Raw genomic sequence first — 25,279 nt, forward strand, 5'->3', positions numbered from 1 at the left:
TATTATACTTTGACATGCCTTGAATTTTACATTTATTCTTGTGCACATCAGGAAGGACATGTTCTTGCTTCCCTTTTATGATGAGTTATTGTTATATAGACAGATTACAAAAAAAACCCCAAACCCAACCTCAAAACCAAACTTTCAGAAATAGGTATTAAATACATATTTGTGTACTCAAAGCTGTAGATAAAAACCCAGGCCCAGAGGACAGGCTCCTGTTCTCTCCTGCAGTCAATGCAACTCGCTTAGCTACCTCTTTTAATCTGAATGTGGGTATATGAAGTTCTATAAGAGTTTTCCAGGCACAAAGCTTCTTGCAGGCTCTGTGTCTGTGTGTATCCAGCAGTACCTTTACTCTCTTCTGCGGAGAAGATCTTGTTTTCAGCTTTTAGCCTGTTTCATCTGGAATCACCTTATTGCCATCCCCCAGAAAGCAGGAATATATGCTGACCATGAGGACCTTGGAGGTATTTTGGTTTTAGCTGCACAGTGTTGTAGCTTTCCGTATTCCTAGATCATCAGTGCAGGGCGGGATTAAGGGCCAGCTACTGTGGAGTCTTTGCTGCAGACCAGAATTAGGCACTTCGGACCACATACTAGACACAGACCCATTTGACCCAGCAGGCACCTCCACTTTGATCTGCAGAGTTCCCAAAGTGCTCGCAAAAATCCTTTGCATATGTTAATGTACTGAGATGGTTCAGAGCCCAAGCCAGTAGCGATTTGAGAGGTAGGCTGGGGGGGACACACAACGTTGCCTTGTGTGCAACCAGAGCCTGGTTTGCCAGGATGGCCTATCTCCAGGATGGTTGAAAATACAGACGTGGTAGTGTTACTCACTTTTTTTCATTATTTCCCAGGGATGAGAGCATTCCCCAGGGTAGCAGGAGAGCAACGTACTTGTCGAGTCCTACCCTCAGGAAGGGATTTTGTCTCCATCTCATTCTCCTGAGAAAAATGCCAAACCATAGGCCGTGTTTGGGTGGGCACACTCTTTCTCTCGAAGGATTTATAGGGGTGGAGAGTGAGCCTGCAAGGGGGTGCAAGCCTGAGTAGTTCCCACATTAATAAAGTCACTGTCTTAATGGGGGTGGAGGGGGATTTCCTATTTTCGGGTCTCTGCTACAAGAAATACTCTTACATGACTCATTAGATAAAAAAGCATAATAGCACTGAGAACAGGGACTGGACGGCAGTATGCTATCCCACTCCCTGCAACTACACGCTCAAGTTATTCACGTTACCTTTAGAAATGTGAAAGCTATTAAGAAATGTTGCTATGTATTTCAATGTGCTGACACCCTAAAGGATTTTCAGTTTGGCAAAAAATGCCAGCAGGGGAAACGTGGGCCCCAAAGGTCTTCTTGGCATAAATAAACAAATGATAACAATAACTTCTCCCCCCCACCCCCAAACCAGAAGAGGCAATTGTTTTAATGTGGAAAATGAACAGAAGTAATTGTGGGTTAACTTCATTGCTTGAACTGTGTAGCCCAAGCGAAAGGGTTGTGACAGGGATGTTGAAAATCCACCTGCAAGGCCAAGTTGTACAAATGAGTATGAATAACTGTGCTTCATGATTACTAACTGCAGTGGTTATGGTATAATACTGATATGTTGATAATTATGAATAGTATTGATAATAAGAAAAAAATCAAGTAAGAGTTGATGAGATTTTGATACACAAGTAAATACACGAATTGTGTAACCATTAAGAACCCACCTGCTGAGTGTACTAATCAATAGCTAATCAAAACAGTTGGGAAATGTTTGGAAATGAATATGTAGAGTTACTAAAGGCATATTTTAAAGGGTAGCTTAAGGGCTTCAAGCTTTTTGCAGAGTGACTTTTCTATGCTCAGGCACGTCGTTTTTGCCAGAGTGCTTTAATGATGTCAACAGGTCTGTGAGTACAGAGATGGATAATCAACAGCTAGCAAGGGTTTTTTGGCTGGGTTTCTTCCATCTAAGGGTAAAAGATGGCTAACCTCTGCCTCAGATGCTGCTGGAACAAGACAGCAAATGTTGAGAGCATCCTTTGGAAATGGTAGGCTTGCTTGGCCTACTGCCTTCTGCCAGATGCTGCTGCTTTAGTGTGTCATACGTGAACCCAACCCCAAAAATTACAAAATCTCCCAGTAATATCCAGGGCTGAGCAAGAGAGACAGAAGGAGCCTACATGCCAGAATTTCTATGCCAAAAGGAGGAAGATCTGAATATTGTTCTCCTACCTCATGACAAAAGACAATTTGGATACTAGCAATAGTTACGAGATCTCATTTGTGCAGGCTGGCACTAAACCTTTCAATACAAAACACATTGAAAAATGCCCCTGGTGGTAGAGGTAGTGGAAGAACCAGGTCTTATTAGCAAGCCCATGCTACCTGCCTGCTGTGTACCTTCACGCAAGGTGGAGTGGCAGCATTAAGATGGCATCTCCTCTCTCTTGGAGATATCGTATCTGGCCCTGCCTTTGCCACACCCATTGGCTTTTGGCATTAGAAAAATGTAAAAATATAGTGTTTCTGAAGAGAAAGCATTAGGAGCAGGTAGTCCTTTGCTTTGTCAAGGTGAGTGGGACCTCCTTTGTAAGACTGTCTCAAACAGATAGTGTTCAAAGCTATGGTTTCCTAGATAAGCATCCTTGTCACCAGAATACCAGTCAGGACAACAGTCTTCTCACACCTCTGCTGCTAAAACTCGTCCACTGTAAAAGAAAATCCGAGTTTGTGGGGAAGCAGCAAGATTATGGGGAGGAGTAATTTGACTCCAGGACTCTCTGTGCTGTTTGCACTGTATTTCGTTCTTGCTAAGAAAAAAGCATAAAACGCCATCATCCCCTTTCAGTGTATATCTAGACCATGTCTGTCCTTGCTGTCTCAAGCTCCTGAGCTCTTTGCTCCTCGTTGAGCGGCAAGCATGGGCTCAGCAGGCAGAGGAGTGCATCTGTGGAGGCAGCAGCAGGGGTCAGCCTTGTCCCCAGCTATGTGGGACCAGAGACAGGGGGAGGAAATGCAGGATGCAGGCAAAGTGTTTTACAAATTGATTTGTGTTGATTGGCACACTTGAAATGCTGAAGCACATTCCCTTACCTGCACTTGAGCTGTAGTGGATTCTGGGCCTTTTTTCTGCCTTCAGCCACTTTCTGGTGTCTTGGGTACAGCTGCAGGGCGCTGGTGCTTTAGGGCTGGAAGCTTTTAACCTGAGTAACTCCAGTGACAAATGTGCTCCTGCTGTTACTGAACCTGGAGCGCAGGTTGGTGCCTGCAAAGGCATCCATCCTCTTTTCCCCTGAGTAACTTGCAAAACCAGATATTCTACTCTACAAGATACGCAGTCCCATGGTGTTACCATATATCCACAAAGGACTGTAGATGTAGATCTTGCAGGAGGGAAGTCTGCTGCGGTCCAGTCAAGGCTTTTTCTGTGTTGGCTCTTTCCAGTTGTCTTTCAGCAAGTATGCACCCTTTGGCTCCTGGCCCCTTGCTCCCCTGCTTATCTCGTTCTCCCCCTCTTATATTTTTCCTCTGCTCTGCTCCTATTCTGGTTCATTTTTACTACTCCGTCCTCCTCTCCCACTCTAACCTCACTGTACATGCTCAATGGCCTATACACTAGCAGAGATTTCAGCTGGAGTTTGGGGGCACTCTTGGAAATGGCCTTGTTGCTCCTCCTCCTCCTTTTCACATCTTTCCATGTCAGAGTCTGAATCCTGCAGATCAACAGCATTGCTACAACTCAGTGGGGCAAGAATTTTCCCTAGTTATCCCTAAATCAGCAGAAACACAGATTTAAAAGCTAGCCTGGCGTCTATGGCCACGGAGGCTCTACGGGCAGGTGCCTGGCACACCTGTGGCTGCAGGTACCTCCAAGAACCACATCCGATGGGGATGCCTGGCACTCCTCTTTCTTTAGAGGAAAACCCAAGCACTCGCAGCAGTGAGAAGAGGCTCAGTCCAGCAGGGTTACCAAGCTAGATTTTGTGCTACACCTAGAAGCTTTCAAAACTACACCCTAGGTTTGACTGGCCCAGCCTGGCTTCATCCAGCTGTGACAGGGCTTTGCCCTAAATGATTTCATCTATTTCTGCAGCTATGGCATGCATTTTTATCTGGAAGCAAACTGTTTACTTATTTGCTTTTAATTATTTATGGTAATGAAATAGAACCCATATCCCAAAATTTTCCACAAAAATGAATACTCTTGTAGTTCAGATCTGTGGCCATGAAAGAAAACACAGTTCCCCACTGTTGCTTATAATGTTTATTTGTTTTTAACTTCAAAACACAGGTGATTTTTTCAAAACAAATAGAGTAAGGGGGGAAATGAAGGCAGGCGCTCTTTGTAACTTTCCCAAGAAACACATCTGTAAAAGCATACTTTTGCAGAACAACTACATTTTAGCACACCCAGACAGTGAGATTCCAAAAAGTCATAAATAGCAGTGAGGTTAGCAACCAATGTTGTTGGGGGTTTTAATTCCTCCCCCTCACCACTCCCCTCCCCTGCCTTGTTTAACTTGCAAATGGCATTAAATGAACCCACAATTTCCACAGCTAATACTGAGACATTTGTACAGAAGTCTCTGAGTACGCAGTTAATTTCCAAGATGGGGAATCATGAAGGCATATCCTCACTTTCAATCTGTAAAATAAACTTGGTGGAATAACTGGATATTATAACATCTAATGGTCTTGCTGCTGAGTTAAGCCTAAAGCTTAGCTATTTAAATCACTATCCTTAATTACTACTTAGTTACGTTTAACTAAAAGTCATTTTTTACCCATAGGCAGGTACAAAAACTTTATTTAGAAGCAGCAGTGAAGTGTTGGATTATATTTTGTAAATAGCTCTGATGCCACACTTCATCAGCACTCCTAAAACCTTAGTGTCATTTTTGGTTTCATTGCCTGTACAACATCTCTTGCTCCACCTTAATAGTCAGTAGAAAAACAACCGGCTTGGAGACAGATCAGTAAAACTAAAGGCCAGCTTTCCTGAATCCGAATGCCACAGCCAGACCCAGCTCACCGGGAACGTCAGGGAAGGTGGAAATAATTCTGCAGACCACCGAGGAAAAGTGCGAAGCCACTGTTCAGATGACAGTGACCAGCAAGTGGCAAGATCTATAACTCCTAGCACCTGCACAGACACAGGCAGAGCCAGGCACAGGCGATCAGACACACACCCACGCAGGCACGGGGCCCGGCAGCCCCACGGTGGGAGCACACGGCTTTGCCTACCAGCTCCCAGCCGCTGGAGACACAGCAGGTCCACGGCCATCTCAGCAGGGCTTGGGCTCATCTTCTCCTACAGCACCACGGAGCTAAAATGATCGTCTATGGCTGGGACTGCTGAAGAGCAAAAAACATATTTGGAAATGCCATCTCCTAATTAATAAAATTTGGATAGGAACATATTAGTTATTTTTTTTAGCTAATGCTTGCTCTTCACGAGTCAGTCTTGCTTTTCCTGCACGTATGTGAAAATCAAATGTTTCTGGCACTGGGTGTGCTGCCCACGATGTAATGTTCTTTGTAGCTTTTTGTACCTACATAGAAGGAAAATATCACTTTACCATCTGATTTGCTTGAGTTGTGTAGTCATCAGTGCTATAGCAAGAAACAGATGGATTGGGAATTAGGAAATCACTCAAGCGCTGATCTGAAGAGGGTCTTCCTGAGCACAAAGCGGGTGCATGTGTTAGGTCGCCACAAAACTTACAGTCTATCACATTCAATATCAGGGTTATTAGATGGTGTATCAAGAATACCAAAACACACTTCCTTGTTTGCTGGAGGTGGGGTATTGGTAGGACTTCCCACCCCAGAATCAGGGCTCGGTGCAGGGTGCATTTCTCCGGCATACTTCTCTTCTTTCTGAGAAGGCTCTTGTTGTTTTTGCTTGAGGTTTTTGAAACGTTTGAGCTTGACAGGGTCCTTGACTTCCTTGGCACAATGGAACAAGATGAAAATGTCCCTCCGAAATTTGGAGCTCATTCCAAAGTAGATAATGGGATTGTAGAAGCTGGCAGACTTAGCAAACAAACTGGCAAGGATGCTGGTAAGATTGGGCACAGGGTGACCATAGGCAGACCATATAGAGATGACAGCATATGGTGACCACGCAATAATGAAGGCTGTGCAAATGACAATGGAAACCTAAAAGACAGGAGAAGAACAGTCTTAAATCTTTTCTGGAACACTACATCAGGCAAGCAGCTTCGACACTTGGCTGGAAAGGAAACATCAGGTTGTCCTGAGGGTATGGCTCACAGCAGAGTACAGGCAAGCAAAAGGTTAGCTTTGATGGAGCCAGGCAAACCTAGAAGTGATATATCTAATTTTGGCATGGTGGTGTGCTTGAACAATGCCTCATCTAAAGGAATGAAAATAGCTACAGTCCCCTGTATGTTTATGTGAATTAAGAGGGTTTTGGGTAGACTTAAGTCAACAGTAAGTAAATTGAGATCTCCACTGTAACTTCTGTGTATGCTCAGAAGGAATGTAACTTCTGAAATAAAAGAACATAAGCCAAACCAAACTTTTGTTTTTGTACGGTATAACCCACTCCAATTATACTTAGATTATTTTTCACATGTGATGTAGCACCAATATTAGCCAACTGACGGGGGCAGGAGTTTTAAACAATCCCCCTATTCTTCCCTGAGTTCAAACTCTGTCACTAGAGATTATAGAGAAATGAAACATGACTGATTTGTTTTGTTCTCTCTTCTCTTCTAGTTGGGACCAATTTTTGGAAAGACAAGATTTCATTGAGATAAACGTGAAACCCAAACTCACCCTGGTGACATCCCGCTCCATTCTCCTCTGTCTGTCTGTGGGATCACCCAGTCCTGTTAACGCATGGCTTAGCTTGACAGTATTGATAATTGACACATATGAGAAGACCATGACTGTTACAGGTAGGAAAAAACAGCAGATAAAAATGGAGACAATGTAGGACTTGTAGATTGTAGAGAAGTTGGCTTTTGCCCAGTCTATCTCACATGTGCCATACATGCGATCTGAAAAGGAAAAATAAGTTGGTTACCATTTCTAGAAGATTTATCTGCTTTTGAGCTATTAATTTATTAGTTCAAATGCTGCATTTTTCTTCTTCTGAGCACTAAAGAATGGATTGATCTTTCTGATTTAATGAGCTGTGACATAATTTCCTACTTAAACAATTTTTCAAGACCAGCTAGACTGTAACGAGTTTTAATGAGTATTATCATTCTGTCCAGTTTAGATTTCCAGTGTACATCCATAATGCTCAAACTGTTGTCTCTGAATAGGAAATTGTGATACTTTATGAGGGAAAAAAAAAGGGTATTCATTCAGTAGGTTTGAGATTTTTGAGTGTTATCTACTCCTGTCATAATCTTCTACATAGTAACTTCCTAAGATGAGCACTGTAACAGCACAACAGGCAATTGTAAAGACATAATACACCAGATGTAAAAAGTCACTGCTTCCATAGCAAAGTAGGAAATAAAAATATTGAGGGGTTTTTAATAGAAACAACAAGGCAGTTAAATTTTTACTGTAGTGAGAGCCATGAAAGCAAATTGATATAGCTAATAATAAAGATTATGGGAAGATGAAACATATAAGTACTTAGAAAGATACGAGACATTTTGCTAAATGGGAAGCATACAGTTCTGCAACTACAAAGGAGCTGGACGCTCTTAAAAATGAAGTTAGGCAGATTGCAGGATCTGCAGTAGTGGGATTTACAAAGGGACATTTGCTGATCAGGTACTTAAGGGAAAGGCAGTGGGAATAAAGTGCGGTCTCTGCTTAAAGACTTATGAATGACTTGTTGACTGGTTGGTTGACTTCTTTAGACCCTCTGATGTATCTGAAAATGTGTCCTGGTATAAAACTTGAGTTCAGTAGCATTAGAGGTTTTCTTTAGATTGCGAGTTGTTGATTTTTCTTTTTAAGTGGAAAAAGCTGTTTTGTTTTTTTTTTCTGATAGCTATGCCAGCAAATTGAATTATAAATAAATGAAGCATGAACAAAAATTATGTAAGTCAAGTATCAACAAGTTCTGGAGATATAATACAGGTGAAGCCTGCATGATTTAGCAACAAATCTCTCTCTGACATCCAGTGATAATTCTGAAGAAAAAAAATCTCTTAATTCCTCACAGGTGGTAGGAGGTTTAGACAGGATGAATTAATGGAGCAAAAGATTAGAATCTCTTTTATGATTCTCATCAAAAAGAGCTCGGTATTTTTAACACCAAAAGCTCTAGGTGTTGCTGTCTGGATGTGTTCAGTAATAGAAACAGATTTTTGTCTCCTTCACCCTTTTCATGAGTAGACCCCAAGATTCAAAAAGATAACCATAAAATCTGGCTTAATGACAGGTTTCTGGATCGTGAAAACTTCTGGCTGAAAAAAGAAAGCAGTCTCCAGGTGACATGAAAAGAAAATCCTGCAGATTTTCTGCGAGTCAGAATTCAGAGCTGTGTTTCCCCCCTCTGCAGAGACACTGGCAAGTGGCATTTCCGAAAATCAGCGGTGTCCTGGGGACCCCTGGAGCTGCTGCGTAGAAGTGAGAGGTCCGAGGCAGACAGGTGCAATGTGCTGTGGTCTGCCAGCATCCACTGCCCGCTCCCAGACTTGCCATTGCTGGGCTCCCACGTCTCCACGGGTGCCCCTCAATGGAAACGTGTTTAGAGTCAGATAGCCCAGGAACCTGAAACCGCTGTGATTCTCAGTAGGGAGAAGTGCTCCTAGAAGTGGTCTTGAAGACCATTGTCATGGAATTGAATCCAAACTACAAACAGGATCCATGGGTGCACTTGGATGCCCCGACAAGGCAGTGGTGCCCAAGAAGTCCCCGGCTCCAGTTTAAGGCCAAAAAGGGACACCAGAAATCCTTCTACAAATGAAGAACTAGTAAGATTAACGTAAAAAGAACACATAGGTTGCCAGAAGATACACAGAAAATGACCAGTCCAACCCCCCCAGGTTTTTGACATATCCAGAGTGCAAAAATATGACACAAAATGAGAACAGTCTATTAAACAGTTTGGTTTTGCCTCAAACAAAACATCCATTGAGCTTAATATCCTGGTAACATTTTGGTTTGGGAAGGATAGAAGACTTAGCCAATCATAGAAATGGATGCTTTTCTCACACCTATACTTCAAGGGTCCAGAGATACCTCAAAGCTTATGTATTTAGTTTGTAAGAAGATATATATTCACATAGCTGCTTTAATAAGTCTTCACAGATTTAACGACTTCTCAAAGGAGGCAGATGCCTACAGGATCCAGGCAGATAACTGCTGGACAATTTCAGTCCCGTGGTTTCAGTTGTTAGGACTCCTGTATCATTACCATTTGTTCCTAGAGATTTGTTTTGTTGAATTTTTAGAGCCTTAATTTGAGACAATGTCTCCAGCTTTTCCCCAGGAAGAAATTTTCTGGTGTGGGAATATCCCTCAGCCATTGAATTACCGCAGAGTTCACTATTCAAAATTTTTCCTGTTTTTTCCCCCTCCTTTTTTGCTATGGCCTGATCTTGCACCCTAATCACTTCTGACATCTTTTTCTTCTTATGCTATGTTAGTTTTCATATTTTCAGCACTGTTATACCAAATGTTTCTGGCTTGTCTTACTATAGTTTCAAGTTTAACTTGCTGGAACTTGTGTTATTTTCTAGCTTCCTAATCTTGACAGTTTTTGAAGGATGTCTTTTGATAGTTCCCTTTATCTCATTGCTTAACCATGCCAAATATTTCTGGTCTCTCTTTTTTTCATAGCTAATATGCACTTGGTCCAAGCCTTTCCTGAGATATCTTCAAAAAAATCTCTTTATAGCTGATACCAAAGCGGGCAATGCTCTGCAAATACGTCATGCATGATGAATGGTTTTCTCCGTTCCACTGATAATCGGTCTGGTTTATCACAAACAGCAAAAAAGAAAGGTAAGTATTTTTGTTCAGTTAAGTGGAGAGGTGCCAAATAAGTACAACTGAAAGATACCTGTTACCTGTATAACTGCCCCAGCCAAATAGTGGAGCTGCTGACCAGAAGAAAGCTGCTACCCAAATGAGAACCAGAGCCACCGTCATACTGCTGTTGCTGATGCAGTGGCCTGCAATGACAGGGTTCAGTCAGAAAATAATATCTAGACAGGCAGACATATCTCTGAGATCTAAATGCACTCCTATACCGAGAGCTAATATGGAAAATATAGCTATTTAAAAAAAATATGATGACCAAAAAATGCATATTCATAAGAAAAGTTTAAATTTGAAAGCATCTGTCAGGCTCGTGTTCAAGACCATTTGTGAAAGTGGAAATGAATGGCTTTTAAGCACGAGACGATGTGTTTGTTGAGCACTGCAGGGTTAGCAAATTCTACATTAGACTTATGTTTTGCAATTTTTTAAAAAGCAGGAAATGGTTGTATTCTAAGTTTTACATAGAAACAAACAAGATAAGTCTAAATTCATAGGATATTCTTATGCATGTCAAGGCTTTCCCTGTTAAAAAGGAGAAAATACATTAGATGCTCAAACTACCTTAGCCATTCAATACTAAATATTTAATCTGTTCTGCCGTTGCCATACATTCTGGTTATTTCTTTGTTTACGTGGGAAATATTTAGGCATTCACCAATCTCTGTTCCTCAACATTTCTGTAAAGTTATACTGGGTGCTTGCTCAGATTTCCTCAAGAGGCAAACATAAATTATGCACGTCCTCAGAAGAACATATGATACAGCTTTGCAAAAGAGAGCGCATTTTAAATACGCAACGTGTGTTTTAAATACGACTTAATAATTTGCACTGAATATAAGATGTAGAACACATCACAGTCAAATTCTACCAGCTCCAACAGCAGTTTGTGCTGAAAATTAACTTCAACAAGTCTATCATTGCAAGAAGCTGCAGAAGGACTTCCTGCGGAAAAAAGACCACCCGGCAGAAGTTCTTTTCACAGCTAATACTGTTCATGCATGCTTTACCTGCGGACGTGAATAGGTTTCTGCCTGAAACATGATGCAAGCCAGTCACAACAAAGGCATGAAAATTGATAATACATCATCTAAGGATGGGTGAAAGGAAGACTAGGGATAATTCATAAGGTTCATAAGAACATATAAAGTTCTTATGGAACAAAACATAAGGTTCTCAGTGGAAGTCAAAGTTTTCAGCAGGCAGGAGGTCCAGGATGAACGGTAAGGAAAGGTTTCTACTGAACCCGCAAAAGGGAGTGCCTGGGGTGAGTGTGGTGATGTAAAGAGGCATGAAGGGAAAGTGGTAGATGACGGCAAGTTTATATAGACTTGCTGATGGGGATTTCACAGGGCAGGAAACATACAAAGTATTTCAGATCAGATTTGTACAGTGGGACACATGTATGCCTTTAGAAAGGCATTTATACCAAAGGTTAATAAAAAATGAAATTCAAAAAACTATAAAGAGAGTGGTTAGTAAAAGGTTTCTAGCACTGGAGAAAGTAATGAACAGTGGTTGTTTGAGATATTCAGGTTACAGATCAACAGGGCAATAGAGAAGAAAGAAGTGTGGGTGTGAGGCTGTGGTGATGATGCTCTGCAGATCTGGGAGACAGACAGGAGACAGGGACTGTCTGGCTAGAGTCAGGTCATGGTCAGTTCTGGGGATGGTAAGAGTAATTTTCATCTCCCGTAATGTGAAAGTGTCCAGGGAGAGGAGGCCAGAGAGGCATGTGGGGATGGGAGGCTGTGCAGTGCTACAAAAGCTGGAGGCAAGATGAGCAGACTGAGTGTTCCTGGTGCCATCTAAAGCAGTCCTAATGCCTGCTGTGCACAAACCCTGGCAGAACACCCTGAAGAGTGAAAATGTTTGTATGTAGGGCAGCCTTCTGAAACAAGGATCTTCTTAATGACTGGATACTTCCCAAACATCATCTCACAGGAGATTAAATTCGTTGCTTACAGTAAGATCCAGACAACAATGTCTGCATCACTTAGGAGTCATTTAAGTTGTATTTTGAAGAACACAGAGGGTCAGCAGGACCTGTGGTATCTTTGGCACAAGGGTGACCAAAATGTACTAGTAATAATTCAGCTCTTATTTGGGTTAACCCTGAAGGATTCTGTGCAAACCCGTTTGTAATGTAAATGGCTACATTATATTCTGGTTTTGAAGGCATCTAATTTATATTTGACATAGCCTGTGACTGAAAGAAATACAGATTTGCACCATAGAATCATAGAATCATTTATGTTGGAAAAGACCCTTGGGATCATCGAGTCCAACCATCAACTCCACTCTACAAAGTGCTCCGCTACACCATATCCCTTAACACTACATCTAAATGAGTCTTAAACACATCTTAAACACATCCAACACTCCACCACCTCCCTGGGCAGCCTATTCCAGTGTCTAACCACTCTTTCTGTGAAGAATTTTTTCCTAATGTCCAGCCTAAACCTACCCTGCTGCAGCTTGAACCCATTCCCTCTTGTTCTATCGCTAATTACCTGTGAGAAGAGACCAGCACCAACCTCTCTACAATGTCCTTTCAAGTAGCTGTAGAGTGATGAGGTCTCACCTCAGCCTCCTCTTCCTCAAACTAAACAGTCCCAGCTCCCTCAATCGCTCCTCATAAGATTTATTCTCCAGGCCCTTCACCAGCTTCGTTGCCCTCCTCTGCACTCGCTCCAGCACCTCGATATCTCCAGGTTCAATGAAGGCAGAACTGGACCTTCCTTACCTCTCTCAGGATGGCAGCCCTTGATGTAGCGAGTCACGCTGATTACTGTAAGGGTATTAATGCTAGCCAGGCCAAAGAGAAGTGTCAGGAAGCCATCAACCTGAAAAACAAAGCAGTGATGTTCTTTTACTGCAGAGCGCTGAAGGGGAAAAGAACCACAGGGATCACTCCAGTTGTTTTCATGTTAATGCTCTTGAAAGTTTCTCCAGAAACCCAACTAGCTAGGAAAATATAAAATGTCAGGGGCAGTTATCTTCTACAGGATCAGTAAGCAAGTAAATGTTCAAAAATTATATAAGCGCTCTGTCACGTACATAAAATAAACAAGCAAACACACCGTCACATCTATGCTTCCCCAAAATGACTTGTCAAATGAAGGAGAAAAAAGTTGAACTGAAAAGAAGAAAAGCCCTGAATAGGCAAAAATGCACTGGATGCAGCCGCCCTGCTTAGGCGGAATAAACATGCAAACTGAATACATGAAATTTAGGCCAAAGAGGGAAGAACGTAGGAGGCAGCGGACTTGTCTGAGTGAGAAAAGCTTTTTAAAAAATTAAATAGAACCACCCGAAGCTAAACTGTCCCAATAGATTGAGTCTCAATGTTGGTGCTACCGATTGCCTGCTATTATTAATCCCCGATCCTCACCGCCTGTGACTGACGCAGGCAGAGCCGTACGGCTGTGCGGGCTCACGCTGACGTCAGTGTCTCAGCGATAGAGGCACGGCGCGGTTACAACTCTGCTAGCTTCACTTTTGGGTATAGGAAGGAAGTTGCTGCTGACTGTGGTGGAGCGGGATGTAGCCATCTGCTAGGGAGCACTATACGACTGGGAAATGATCCAGGCAAAATGCCGAAGGCAGTCCTTTTTTTGAAAGCTTGCAGTGATGTACCAAACCGGCCAGAGCAGAGGGGCTCTCGGAGGTGCCAGTTTTACACCGAGTGAAGCAGGGATATTAAGCAAGTGTCTCTGGACTGTAACTTGGCATTCAAGTGCTAAAATTATCAGCGGAAAGGCACATCATTATTCTACGGGAACAAACTCTGCCTTTGTGTGAATGGGCACAACTCCCGCGGAATTCAGTTTATCCCAGTGCTGAATCTGGGGCTTTAATCCAGCCTTAAAGCTGAGACCATGGCAGATTGTATAAATTAAATTGGGTGAAGGGTTAGGAAAGGGCTGCTTCATCATTTCTTTCACTGGCGCTTTTTCTTGCTACCAACGCCCTTATATTGACTCTATTTACTTCTTAATGCCAACTTTCACAGACCCCGCCACATTTTAAATGCATGCAAGACTTGCTGCTACAACAATCTACATCCACCTGTGCTCCTCTTACAATCAGCTCATGCTTTGTGTATAAATTCAGCCTTGTTTACACCAAAAAACAGGCTTCCTTGGATGCTTCAGCTGCTTCCTAGACGCTGCACTTGGCTGAATTTTGCCCACCGTGTGCTGTCAAGATTGGTGAAATACGTGGATAGGCAAATGTGCTCTGCATTTCGTTAGCCTTATTGATGCAAACAGCTGCCACTTCTCCATTTGCTCTAACAATGCTTCCTAGATGTGGAAAACAGCACGGCCAAGGACTACTGAGAAACCAGGCTGCCTAAGCTTAAGCAATTGCACTAGTTATTAGATGAGAAAGGAAGCAGCATTTCAGCAGTGATGCAAATAAACGCTTGGAAATGAAGTTTAAAGAGCTATGAGACTGTACACTAACGTAGTTGGACAAGCTTCTTAATGTGTATCATAGCCCTTCTATGCTGAAACTGGTTGAGTTTTGCTGAAATACATCGTCATATGTTTTATCACTTGCAGATGTGACTATTATTCTCCTACCCCCTTCTGTGACAACGAACCAGAGAGAGACAATTATATTAAGTGATCAGTTCAAACAGCCCTTGAGCACACTTACAAGGCAGAAAAGTGGGTCTAAAAATACAGTCTTGCACTTTACCATTTGAGATGAAACCCCATCATCATAAGAAAGAGCAAGCCAAAGTGTTTTCTTTGGAGTGCTGCCCTGCTAAAAAAAATTGCAGTTTTACCTGAATCAATATAGTTCATAGGACTAAGCTATTGTCAGCACCATGTCTGTTTTTTGTACTATTTCATAACAGCATTTCAGCATATCAAAATACTGTTGCTTCTGTTAGCATGGGGGCTATCACCAGAGATTTGACTAGGGCCATACACTTAATAAGTAGCTGAAGTGGCAGCAGCGTCCCGGGAGTGTGGGGGGGGCTGTGCTAACTGCCCCCATGCTGGCCACAGGCTCACCGGTTTAGGAACAGATGGCAGAGTGAAATGCCAAGGAGGAGAGGGAGCTCTGGGGATGACAATAGTGCCAGGATGAAATGAATAAAGGAGGGAAGTGAGGTGGCTTTCAAGTGCAGAACAGCCCATGGCATCTGGAACATTAAAACAAGAGGGAGCATCCAACAGGGTTAGGGCTGCTTTGGGAGTAGGATCCTCAAGCCATGATTGTCCCTGTCAAACTTCACTTGGTGACGAGTTACCTCTTGAGCCTAGCTATGTGTACACCATTTCCCAGCAAGTCTATCAATTCTGCAATACTTTTATATTGGTGACACTTAGACATACGTCTTCAGAAGAAAACGAGGGCTCTTACTGCAGCTGTAGCCAACCTACTGCAAGCATACGCCTACTGGATATGGAAGAAAGACCTCTGCTACTTTTTCTGCTCCTGAACAGACAACACTGACTGTGGGTAGCAACTAAAGCCACTGCTTGGAACCCAAAGCAGTTAGCAACAGAAAAAACGCTTTAGCATAGTCCCGATTTCTATAGGCAGAGATATTAATACATGTAGGTAACAAAAATATATGCATCTTTTTCTGCATCTTTAAAGATATATGGAATGACAGCCAAGGAAATACTAGGGTAGTAGATAACATTTAATTACTTTGGAAGATTGATGCTCTTCCCTTTCCTGGTTCTGCTTTTGTTTTTCTTTTATCCTACCCCCAGCCAGCTCCTTCCTTCCTTCTACAGTCTTAATATTTCCTCCATTTTTATGTAATGCAATTTTGTCCTTCCTATTATTAATTATGATCAAATAGCAGCAGCGTTAATAGGCAATAGTGAATTCCGACATAAACACGAAGTTGATTGCGTGATAATTTTGATCCACCAGCTTTCCCTTTTGCCCATTAAGAAACAGGAGTAGATTAGCAGTTTTAAAAGCTTTTATCTCAGTGCTATACCAATATTACTCTCTTGGCTATATAGATACTCACAGAACTGGCTCATTATCTTTATGTTGCCTGGAAGCTAAGATATAACTGAAGAAAAGGCTGTGTTTTTCTGCTTTGTACTTGTGCCTGATTTTAAATCTCACTAATGTTCTTGGTGTACTATTTACAACCCACAATACGTAAAGCGCCAACTTCGTTTCTTAAGCTTTGCCTCAACACAGGGAGAGTCAGGCATTCCCAGCGCACCGTCTAATTTTCAGTTGTGAGCTTGGGGGTGCCCCACTTTTACTACCTTTAGTACTTATGCATCCCTACTGAATTCATGAGGGTTGTCTTCATTTAAAGCAGAAAGAGTGAAGTACAGCCTATTGTTCTTATTAGTGGATTAATCAAGGTTTAATGGCACAAAAGCAGATTGCCAAAATAGCTATTACATTTCAGTTTAGGCCGAAACATTGATCTCGCCAGCCAGAAAGGCTGCATCGCTCCCTCCTCTGGCCAACTGGTGAATTTGTTGCAATTTCCTGAAGTGAATTTGCTTCCCCTCAGAACCACCATGTCCTGTCTTTCTCCTCTATTGAAGATGAGATCATGAATATGTAAAGAAAAAAGATAAACTTTTAACAGGGATTATTTTTACATTGCATATACTTAAAGTCGTCACAACAAGCTCTCTCGGAATATTGTTTTTGAATACAGATTATTCCAAGATCATAATGTAAATGGATACTGGCAATAAACCTCCTTCAACCTCAAGAGACAAAAAAGCACCTAATCAATATTTAAGAAATACGTTTGGAAAACCAATTGTAGGCACTTTTGAATAGAGCATGTTCTAAAATTTAACAGGTTCTTAAAGTTTGAAGTAAGTGAGAAAATATTCCATTTGAGCCTAATGACAACATAATTATCTCGTCCCGCCAATATATCAATAATGTGTCAACTGGATTATTTATGCTTGCAGTGACTTTTCTGTCAAATGGAAGAACTACCAAGGCTTGTAATCAAAATCAGTCTTCACAGGAGACTACTTAAAACTCCCAATGCATAGTTTTCCTAAAGTACTCAAATTGTTTCTTTAAGGTTTACTATAATACAGGAAGTACGAGAGACTTATAATTTACCACAATTTCCACAATATCTTTTGGTCTTGCCACATCGCTGTGCTATGGTTGCATTCTGCCTCTTAAAATGTCTCAGTAGGCTTCAAGGGTAGCTCTGCTTAGGGGTGATTACATTAACCCAAGCCATTACAGGTCTCTGACACAAACAGAACTTCATTTACTAATAAACATTGAGAACTGGTATGCCACAGCATTAGATAGCTTAAACCCTTAAGTGAGACCATCAGACGCTCAGTATTTTGCATTTACCAGGTGATTAAACCTTTCTGTTGATGGCGTGTGTTTTAAAGATAGGAAAAATACAAATGCGATATTTAGGCTATACAATTGTATGTACAGATATATAATTCTACTAACTATGCTATATAGCTAAGTGTACAGTTAGTGCCTCCTATTATATGCGGGTCAGGTTTTCACTCTGGTGATGTTAGGGAATCCAGAATAAGGCTACTTGTTTGCTCATAGTTATTTTAGGTTTGTATACTGGGTTAATCAAATGAGATTCAATTCATACTTCCTTTGGGCTAACTTTTAGCTATTAGAGTTGTAGCCCTCTCAGGTCACACTTTATACTTGTAGTGTACATGCCCCTGTCAACAAGCATGGTTATGAATGCAACAACCCCACCAGGTGCACATCATTTTTTTAACAAATAGACAGAAATTTCTTTCAGAATTTCCTTACTCAACCTCATCAGATTATAATCTTAGTTCAGGTACCCCATCTCCACATGCTTGGGAGCACCTGCTTTCTAGCTCTGGGTTGAAGGGACCATGGCAGGTTTCATGTCTCTCCTGTCCACCCGTAAAAGAATGAATGGGGAGGAAGCAACCAAGCATGTAGCTCATACCACTCGATGATCCAGATACAATGAAAAGATTTCCATCTTCAGGTTAAACGCTGCATTGCCATTGTCTTTCTGCGAACTACTGTACAGGGAAATTAAGAAGCACTAGATGTGAAATTCCAGCCAGCATTGCCCTCTGGGAATGTCCGTGCTATGCTGTGTAAAACTCTTTTCAGTGGGCCTGAGCCAAAACTCCTCTCCACTTTGGTGATGTTAATTCAGAGCCTACTTGTTTATTGCTAGCAGCACCATTAATATAAACAAGCAAATACAGAGACAGATAAAAGAAGAAAACAGCCTCATGAGTCACCTGTCTCATCTTTACATTCCCATAGAAAGCAAGGCGTGGTTTTGTGGCCTGTGGTGATCCTACCCCAACAACTGAGATCCATTAACATCAGATTAAAGTCACACTTTTATTTTCAAAGTAAAGAAGTGCTACCTTTGCCTTTTCAGAATGTCATGGTAAATGCTTCTGGAGGCTTACACATGTCTCAGGGGAAGCAGAGGTCCCACAGACCGTTCACGGGCTCTGTCAGGACAGCCCAGAGATTACAAATGACCCTCCACGTTCTCCAAAGTACAATCGCCTGTGCTGTTTCCCAGGAAGAAGGAATTTGCTTACGCAGCCACCATCAGGTTAATACAAGGTCATGTCTGACTGCTGGCTGAATGCCCACCAGTGGAGTTATTCTGCTGCTCATAAGGCTCATAGGCACGAGGCAGGGCAGGTTAGTGATGGTACCAGTTCAGCCATTAAGAGATCAAGACAAGAACATGTTACGTCCCTGAAAGCCTGAAAAAGCTGCATGGCTGCTAGGAGATCTCCTCTTGGGTTGATATTCTTGGCTCCTCTGGATCCTCTACCAAAATAACCAGAGAAACAGAAGATAACTGATTTATCCCAGGAAAATGCTTGTAGTCCTAAAATGGGTACGGACTGTAAGGGTCTTCACATCACAACTATGTATGATAAACTGTACGACAAACTGTATGTGTATGATACTGGACCTGACAACTCCTAACAGAAGACTCACGTACATTGCCAAGGAGTCCTAGTAGCCCAGGGAGAGCCTGGAAGGAAGTGTAAAAGATACAGGTTATTCTTGGCCTTAAAGAGCTATCTGGAAAGCCACCAGGTACAACACCATCCCTTTTGCAGGGACAGTGGTGTGGAAATACTGGATGTGTCATATACAGCCCATCGCAAGCAATGGTCATCTTGTCATTGATTCAGTCAGGACAAGATCAGGGCCAGGACCCAAATTGCTTCCTACACACTAGCGGTGTACTGACTTCACGCAATATATATTTGTGAAACAGACAATGAGTAAATGTCAGGTAGGACTATTTAAGATACTTGCAGATATTATCAGAGTGATTTTTAAGTTTCATATGAAATTTTGCTTAAAAGTCAGTGAGATGATATGGCACACAGGGAGGAGCCAGCAGAACACAAACTATTCAGCCCCGTGGCGAGAAGATCTTGCATGATGAAGGTAAGTGATAGACAGCACTTTTTGAGAGAAGACATTTAATCTCTTGGAAACACACATCAGCACAGAAGAAAGAGGAAAGCTACTATTTTCCACACATGGAAACAAGAAAAAGATGTTTCAAAGCCCTCTAAGAGGAAAAGCTAGTGTAGGAATCAAAATTTAGGCTTTGGACATTGCTGGTTCTGTAGGAGCACTATCAGACAATGAATGACCTTTCCAGGCAGCAGTGAGTGGTTTGACACTGTGCTTGGGTGGCATGGGATGGGCTATGTCAAACTTGTTAAACAAGGAAACACATAGTTTGAGCATTCACAATTTTTCAGGTACCAAATATATAACTTCCCTAATTTTTTGCAATTGGCTGTAGAAATAATCATTTACAGAAAAATGAGGGAGAATTCATGGCTAATGGAAACGGGCATAATCTTCCTGCAGTCACATTAGTTACACTGAAATGATCTTCTATGTTGCTAATGATTCTGTTTGTGCAAAGGCATAGTTTCCACCCCCCCCACCCTTCCCTGCAGATGAAGTATTTTTCTCATTAAAATTTAGCTCACAGATGTCTACATGCGTTGCTTTTACTTCTTTGACTGCAATGTGCCTGCTCTTCAGATTATAACAAGGTAGACCAAAAATAAAGAAATAGGAAACACTAATATCTCTGCAACTGTTGTTTTTTTTTCAGTATCCAAATCTCAGTTACTCATAGAATCAAGAATGAGGATACATTCTAGCGTACATAATATTTGAGATAAAAAAATTGCTCAGAAAAACATATCTTGGAGAGGAAGGTTTGTATAGCACAGCACAGGCAAAGTAAAGGGCACTCTTTTTGGATTTGCTTTATAGACCAGTCTCCACATCCTACCTTTCACACTGAATTAGCGTGTTAAGGTGAGCTGAATACAGAGCTAATGTTACACAGCTTTTCTTCAGAGCTTTTAACACCTGTTTTATCTGTTAATGCTCTTAGTGCCAGTTCCATGATTCGACTTTGGGTTATTCTCATCTTACTGAAATGTCAGGAATGATAAGCTATATATAAGCAAAATCCCAGCAATATCACACCACAGTACTGTGCTAGGATAGTCAATAACTATTTTTCACTTCCTTTTTACATTTGTTTTCATTTCTTTTAACAACTTATAGGTAGATAGCTGAACATTTTTTCAACTAAGCAGACATTAGGCCACATTCCAGTGCTATTATGATTTGAGAAGAAAAAATAATCTGTTTCTTCTGTCCCAGCCTCAATCTTAGAGCTACATGTTTAGACACTAGGATATACAGTGATATTGCAAGATATTTTACACCAAGCAAAGTTGAGCTAGCTCGGTCTTTGGGTGGGAAACCTCACCAAAATTAGACCACTGCAGAAATCCGTGCTGAGGATGCAGGCAGTCCTGCAGCACATGTTCTGGCTCCACTGTGCACGACCACTGGTGAGCTTGAGGTGTGTCTGCCCAGACAGTTCCCCACAGGGAGAGAGAGGAGGAAAAATGTGGAGGAGCAGTCGTTCAAGTGCTCTCAGATGTGGGCAAAGACAGTATCAGCAACCATCCCTACCTCTCCCCGTAGTCAGCTGGGAGGGAGGGTGAGCGGGGGTAAACCTTTATCCACCTTGAAGGATGTTGCTAGGGGTAAAGATGCACAGCCCGTGGATTTGTCTGGGTTTTATGAGCGAAAGCTCTGTGGTGGGTAGGGTACTCTCATGGACAGCTGCTGGGGAGAATGAGAAGCAGAGGAGGGGGTGAGACATGCACTCAAGGGGTCCTTGTTACGTATGGAGTGAGTTGAAAGCGGGATGATTTTGTGAAGCAAAAAATGACTGGATGGTGGAGCAATGTGAATGGGTGGTTGTGCCGAAAGAAGTTTGACAAAGAATGCATACAGACACCGGGCTGCAGCATTGTGTGCTACAGTGGCCTTCCAGTACCTTCAGGGGGCCTACAAGAAAGATGGGATCAGGGAGTGTAGTGATAGGATGAGGGGGTAATGGTTTTATAAACTGAAAGAGGGGAGATTTAGATTAGATATTAGGAAGAAATTATTTACTCAGAGGGTGGTGAGACACTGGAACAGGTCACCCAGAGAAGTTGTGGATGCCCCATCCCTGGATGTGTTCAAGGCCAGGTTGGATGGGGCTTTGAGCAGCCTGGTCTAGTGGGAGGTGTCCCTGCCCAGGGCAGGGGGGTTGGAACTAAATGATCTTTAAGGTCCCTTCCAACTTTAACCTTTCCGTGATTCTGTGAATGCTGCCTGCTGTTTTCTTCAGTAATCTCCCAAATACTAGGAAGGTAGGAGAAAGGAAGCCTGTGAAGTTTCATTTTGTTCCTTTCCATCTGACATTGCTTTGATTACCTGGTCATGCTGACTGCTGAGCTACCACTCATCGAGTCATCTCATTAAGAACATAAGGGAATACCATACAACATATGGTAATACCTAAACACTGTCTTGGTATTTACAAATGCATAAAATCACAAACTAAGCCGACAGAGTCAATAGTCTAGCTAAGTCAACTGATTGATTGGTTACACTGATTATATTAAATGGATAGAAATCGATGATCTTCAAGTCTACTCTACTTATAAAAGAACATAAATGCCTTTAGGGTTTTTGATTTATTAGACAATTTACAGAACATTTTGTTAAAAGAAGAAGGTACTAATCTTCTGTTTTCTCCTCAGAAAATATTCAGCAATATTTTACAATCTGTGTATAGGAAGAGTGATAAATGCATGTTCTGAGAAAGCAAATGCCATCAATAAAATATAAAAGAATTTATTCAAGATTACAAGTCCTTCCCTTAAAAATTCTGAAGAGAGACCATATATTTTCATCTTTATTGATCCCAGAATTTCTTACTGTTGCCATTTTCCTTTTGGTGTTTCAAATCCCCACCTCTAATTTTTACAAAAGATGGACATTATTACTTCTCAGAAATGTCATACTAGACTTCTAAACATTTAATAACACCAAAAATGCTGGATTTTTTAAGTGCTAGCAAGAGGCAGTGACTGGAAGCTGAATCTACAAAAGGGGGTAAGGGCCACCACACTCAGCTATGCCAGGCTGCAGCTCTGGTTGCTTGACTGGTGCAAGGAGGGTCGTGGCTTTGAGCTTGGCCGCTTAGGTTGGACATGGCAAAAGCTAGTGGGCAAATGAGGCTCCTAAAGTAGCCAACAGAGCAAGATGAGGGCCATATCTCACCTCCCTTCTGATTTTTAATGCCTTACTCCAGCCCACAAAAGATTAGAATTGCCTGGTATTGACAGCCATAACCTATTTTTAACTGTGCAATACCTTTCAAAAATTAAGCAGTGTCACTGTGAAAAGCAGTGAGATTGCTGATCCATTCTCCCTTTTTTTCCTATGGAGGGTGCGGAAGAGCTGAATTCACTTTTCTCCATCCAAAGGTGCTCAGATCCACATCCCCTGCCTGGGAACATAAGCCCCAAGACTATTCATTTTATGGGGATGGCTCTACTGTCCTTAAAGCTAACAAATACCGGGCCAGAGACAAAGAGAAACTCCCTACGTGAGTGGTCAGACACCCGTTCCACCAGCAACATTATTAAAGCAGGGCTATTGCATGTCCAGCTTTTCTTAGAGATCCCCATTTCTCTGGGATTTCAGCTGGCAACTTGATCAGCTACACCATGACAATTCGGAAAAGTCTGTTAAAGAGCAAGAAATCCCAGACATTTCCACGGGTCACGTACTGCTCAATGCACACACACTGAGTCTGCCACTTCTAGAAAACTTTGCACTTCCCGGCCACGCCATGCCCTTTCTGGATGCACACATGCCACAGGTCTGGTGCTGTCAGGCAAACTGTGCACAATGGAATTAGGGATAACAGAGTAAAACAATACAGCCGTGTAATGTGTGGCTCACTGCTGCTCACTACATTGCTAGTTATTTCTGTCCAGGGTATGCCAGACAGAAATACCATAAAAAACATCAGAGCACTAAGCACTGCAGGATTCAAAACCAGGTTTCCTCACTGCTGTGTAGCAAACCCAACCATAGGGTGAGACAGCCATCCCTCTCTCACTCCAGCTCCCCTCTGTGGCTTTATTATTCCACACAACACAAAGCAGCTTCAGCAAAAGAGGGTGAAGGCAGGTCCTTCCAGGCTGGCCCTTGGTGGGACAGTGCGGGCAGGCTGCAGGGATGGAGATGGTGTGGGCTGAGTCCTGTTGGGCAGGTCACTGTGGTGCTCACTAATACCTCAAAGCTGAACACATTTTTTGTTTGGTTCCTCCTGAGACTGTGCAGAGCCAGATCTGCTGGGGATGCTCCGGCACCATCTGGCCGGCCAGATGGACCAGGGATACCTAGACTGATAGTGAGGTGAGTGCATCTGTGATAACAGCGTCAATCAGCGCTTCGGTGGCATGTCTGTGATGGTACCGTGACCTGGAGACAACTACTACTTTGTTCTCTGTTGCGCACAGCGGAGATACACCTTATACGTAATAAACAGTCAGAAATAAGTAACATTTCTTTAAAGAAGCCTATACCAGCAGAGTGAGCACAGGATAAGACAATTTTCTTGACCCTCATCGTAAAATTCTTAAGTATTTATAAAATTAATGTCAAAATAACCAAACTGTATTCTCAAAAAAAAGAAAAAGAATGAATTAGTGTAAACGAGTTTAAACTGAAGTAGCAGGATTGTGAAGGATTTCAAATTCTAAAGGCACCACACAGCCCATCCTTGGTTTCTGACATGACTATTTTGCATTTATGGGGATCAGACGGGTTAGAATCCTTCCCCTGTATTTAGAGGCTTCCTGAAGCCACGTGATTAGCAGGTACAAGAAAAACTTTCTGTTGGTTGATTAATAAGGTTTAGAAGAAACTGTGGTGTTTACCTGCAGAGAATTAACATTTCCCTACTTCCTACATGTTAAGAACATTTGCACGCAATGTTATTTACAGATTTCAGTGCAACTTCTAATTCAGCAGAACATACGAGTAAAAAAGCATATGGGAAGGACAAAAATATATCCTGAGGTAGCTTTTCACTTAGAAATATGGTCAATGGGGGAACAGATGGCTCTTGGTCACTGCCTTACGTTCCCCGACATGAACTTTACTATATGAACTAGTTTACTTACTGATAATATCGCCAGAGGCAAAAAACCCAAATGCACTAGAGACTGACCATCCTCTCTCAGCCCAGACCAGGACTAAGACACGGTGGCAGAGCTCAGAAGGGATAAACAAGAAGTGAAAGCGGAGTCTGAAAGCCACCCTTGGAAAACTGTATCCATACAGAGCATTCAGTGGGGGCAGCATTTGCATACAGACCTACCGTGCAACCTCATTCCTGAGAGAAGAGCTCTGTTAGACCTCCAAAAAGAAAAAAGAATGTTTGGCACGGGGAAAAATAGTGGTGTTTCTTCCATACAGAGGAGAACAGGAGCACACATACCTGTCCCCATTCAGCAGGTATGCAACAAGATGGTCCTTTTAGCTGGAGAAGCATCTTTTGTGACAGGGAGTTTTCACAGACTATCCTGTTTTGAAAGAGAAGTAGTATCTGCCTGTCTCCTCCCCACTCCCTCTAACCGGGGCAGACAAGTATGGTGAACCTAAATTTTGGAAAATATTACCTGAGGGCACAGAAGGAGGCCCGAGTCAGAGGAAAGGAAAATTTAGGCGGATTAAGTGAGGTGAGCTCATGAAATTTCTTCGTAAACAGAAATGACAGGCTAGCTTGGGAAAATAAAGTTTCCCTAAGCATACCTGACAGCAGAAGCTGACTGATCAAATGAAATGGATGACAGAAAGCCAAGGCTGTCCTCTGGACTCAGCAAAATGAAGCAAGTCAGGGAAAAAGC

The 25,279-nt window shown here is 42.2% G+C and overlaps 1 protein-coding gene across 1 annotated transcript in view; it reads right to left on the minus strand.

Moving 5' to 3' along the window:
- Positions 1–4,299: 4,299 nt before the first annotated feature.
- Positions 4,300–25,279, minus strand: part of LOC134513815 (opsin-5-like) — a 33,072-nt gene continuing 12,092 nt past the window's right edge. The window contains exons 3-6 of the mRNA XM_063330986.1: positions 12,730–12,829; positions 10,013–10,117; positions 6,807–7,030; positions 4,300–6,164 (exon numbers count right to left, since the gene is read on the minus strand). Coding sequence (XP_063187056.1) covers positions 5,724–6,164; positions 6,807–7,030; positions 10,013–10,117; positions 12,730–12,829 — 870 coding nt within the window. The 3' untranslated portion in view covers positions 4,300–5,723. The remainder of the gene's footprint in view (positions 6,165–6,806; positions 7,031–10,012; positions 10,118–12,729; positions 12,830–25,279) is intronic.

The sequence above is a fragment of the Chroicocephalus ridibundus genome, chromosome 3, assembly GCF_963924245.1.
Source record: "Chroicocephalus ridibundus chromosome 3, bChrRid1.1, whole genome shotgun sequence".
Classification (NCBI taxonomy): Eukaryota; Metazoa; Chordata; class Aves; order Charadriiformes; family Laridae; genus Chroicocephalus; species Chroicocephalus ridibundus.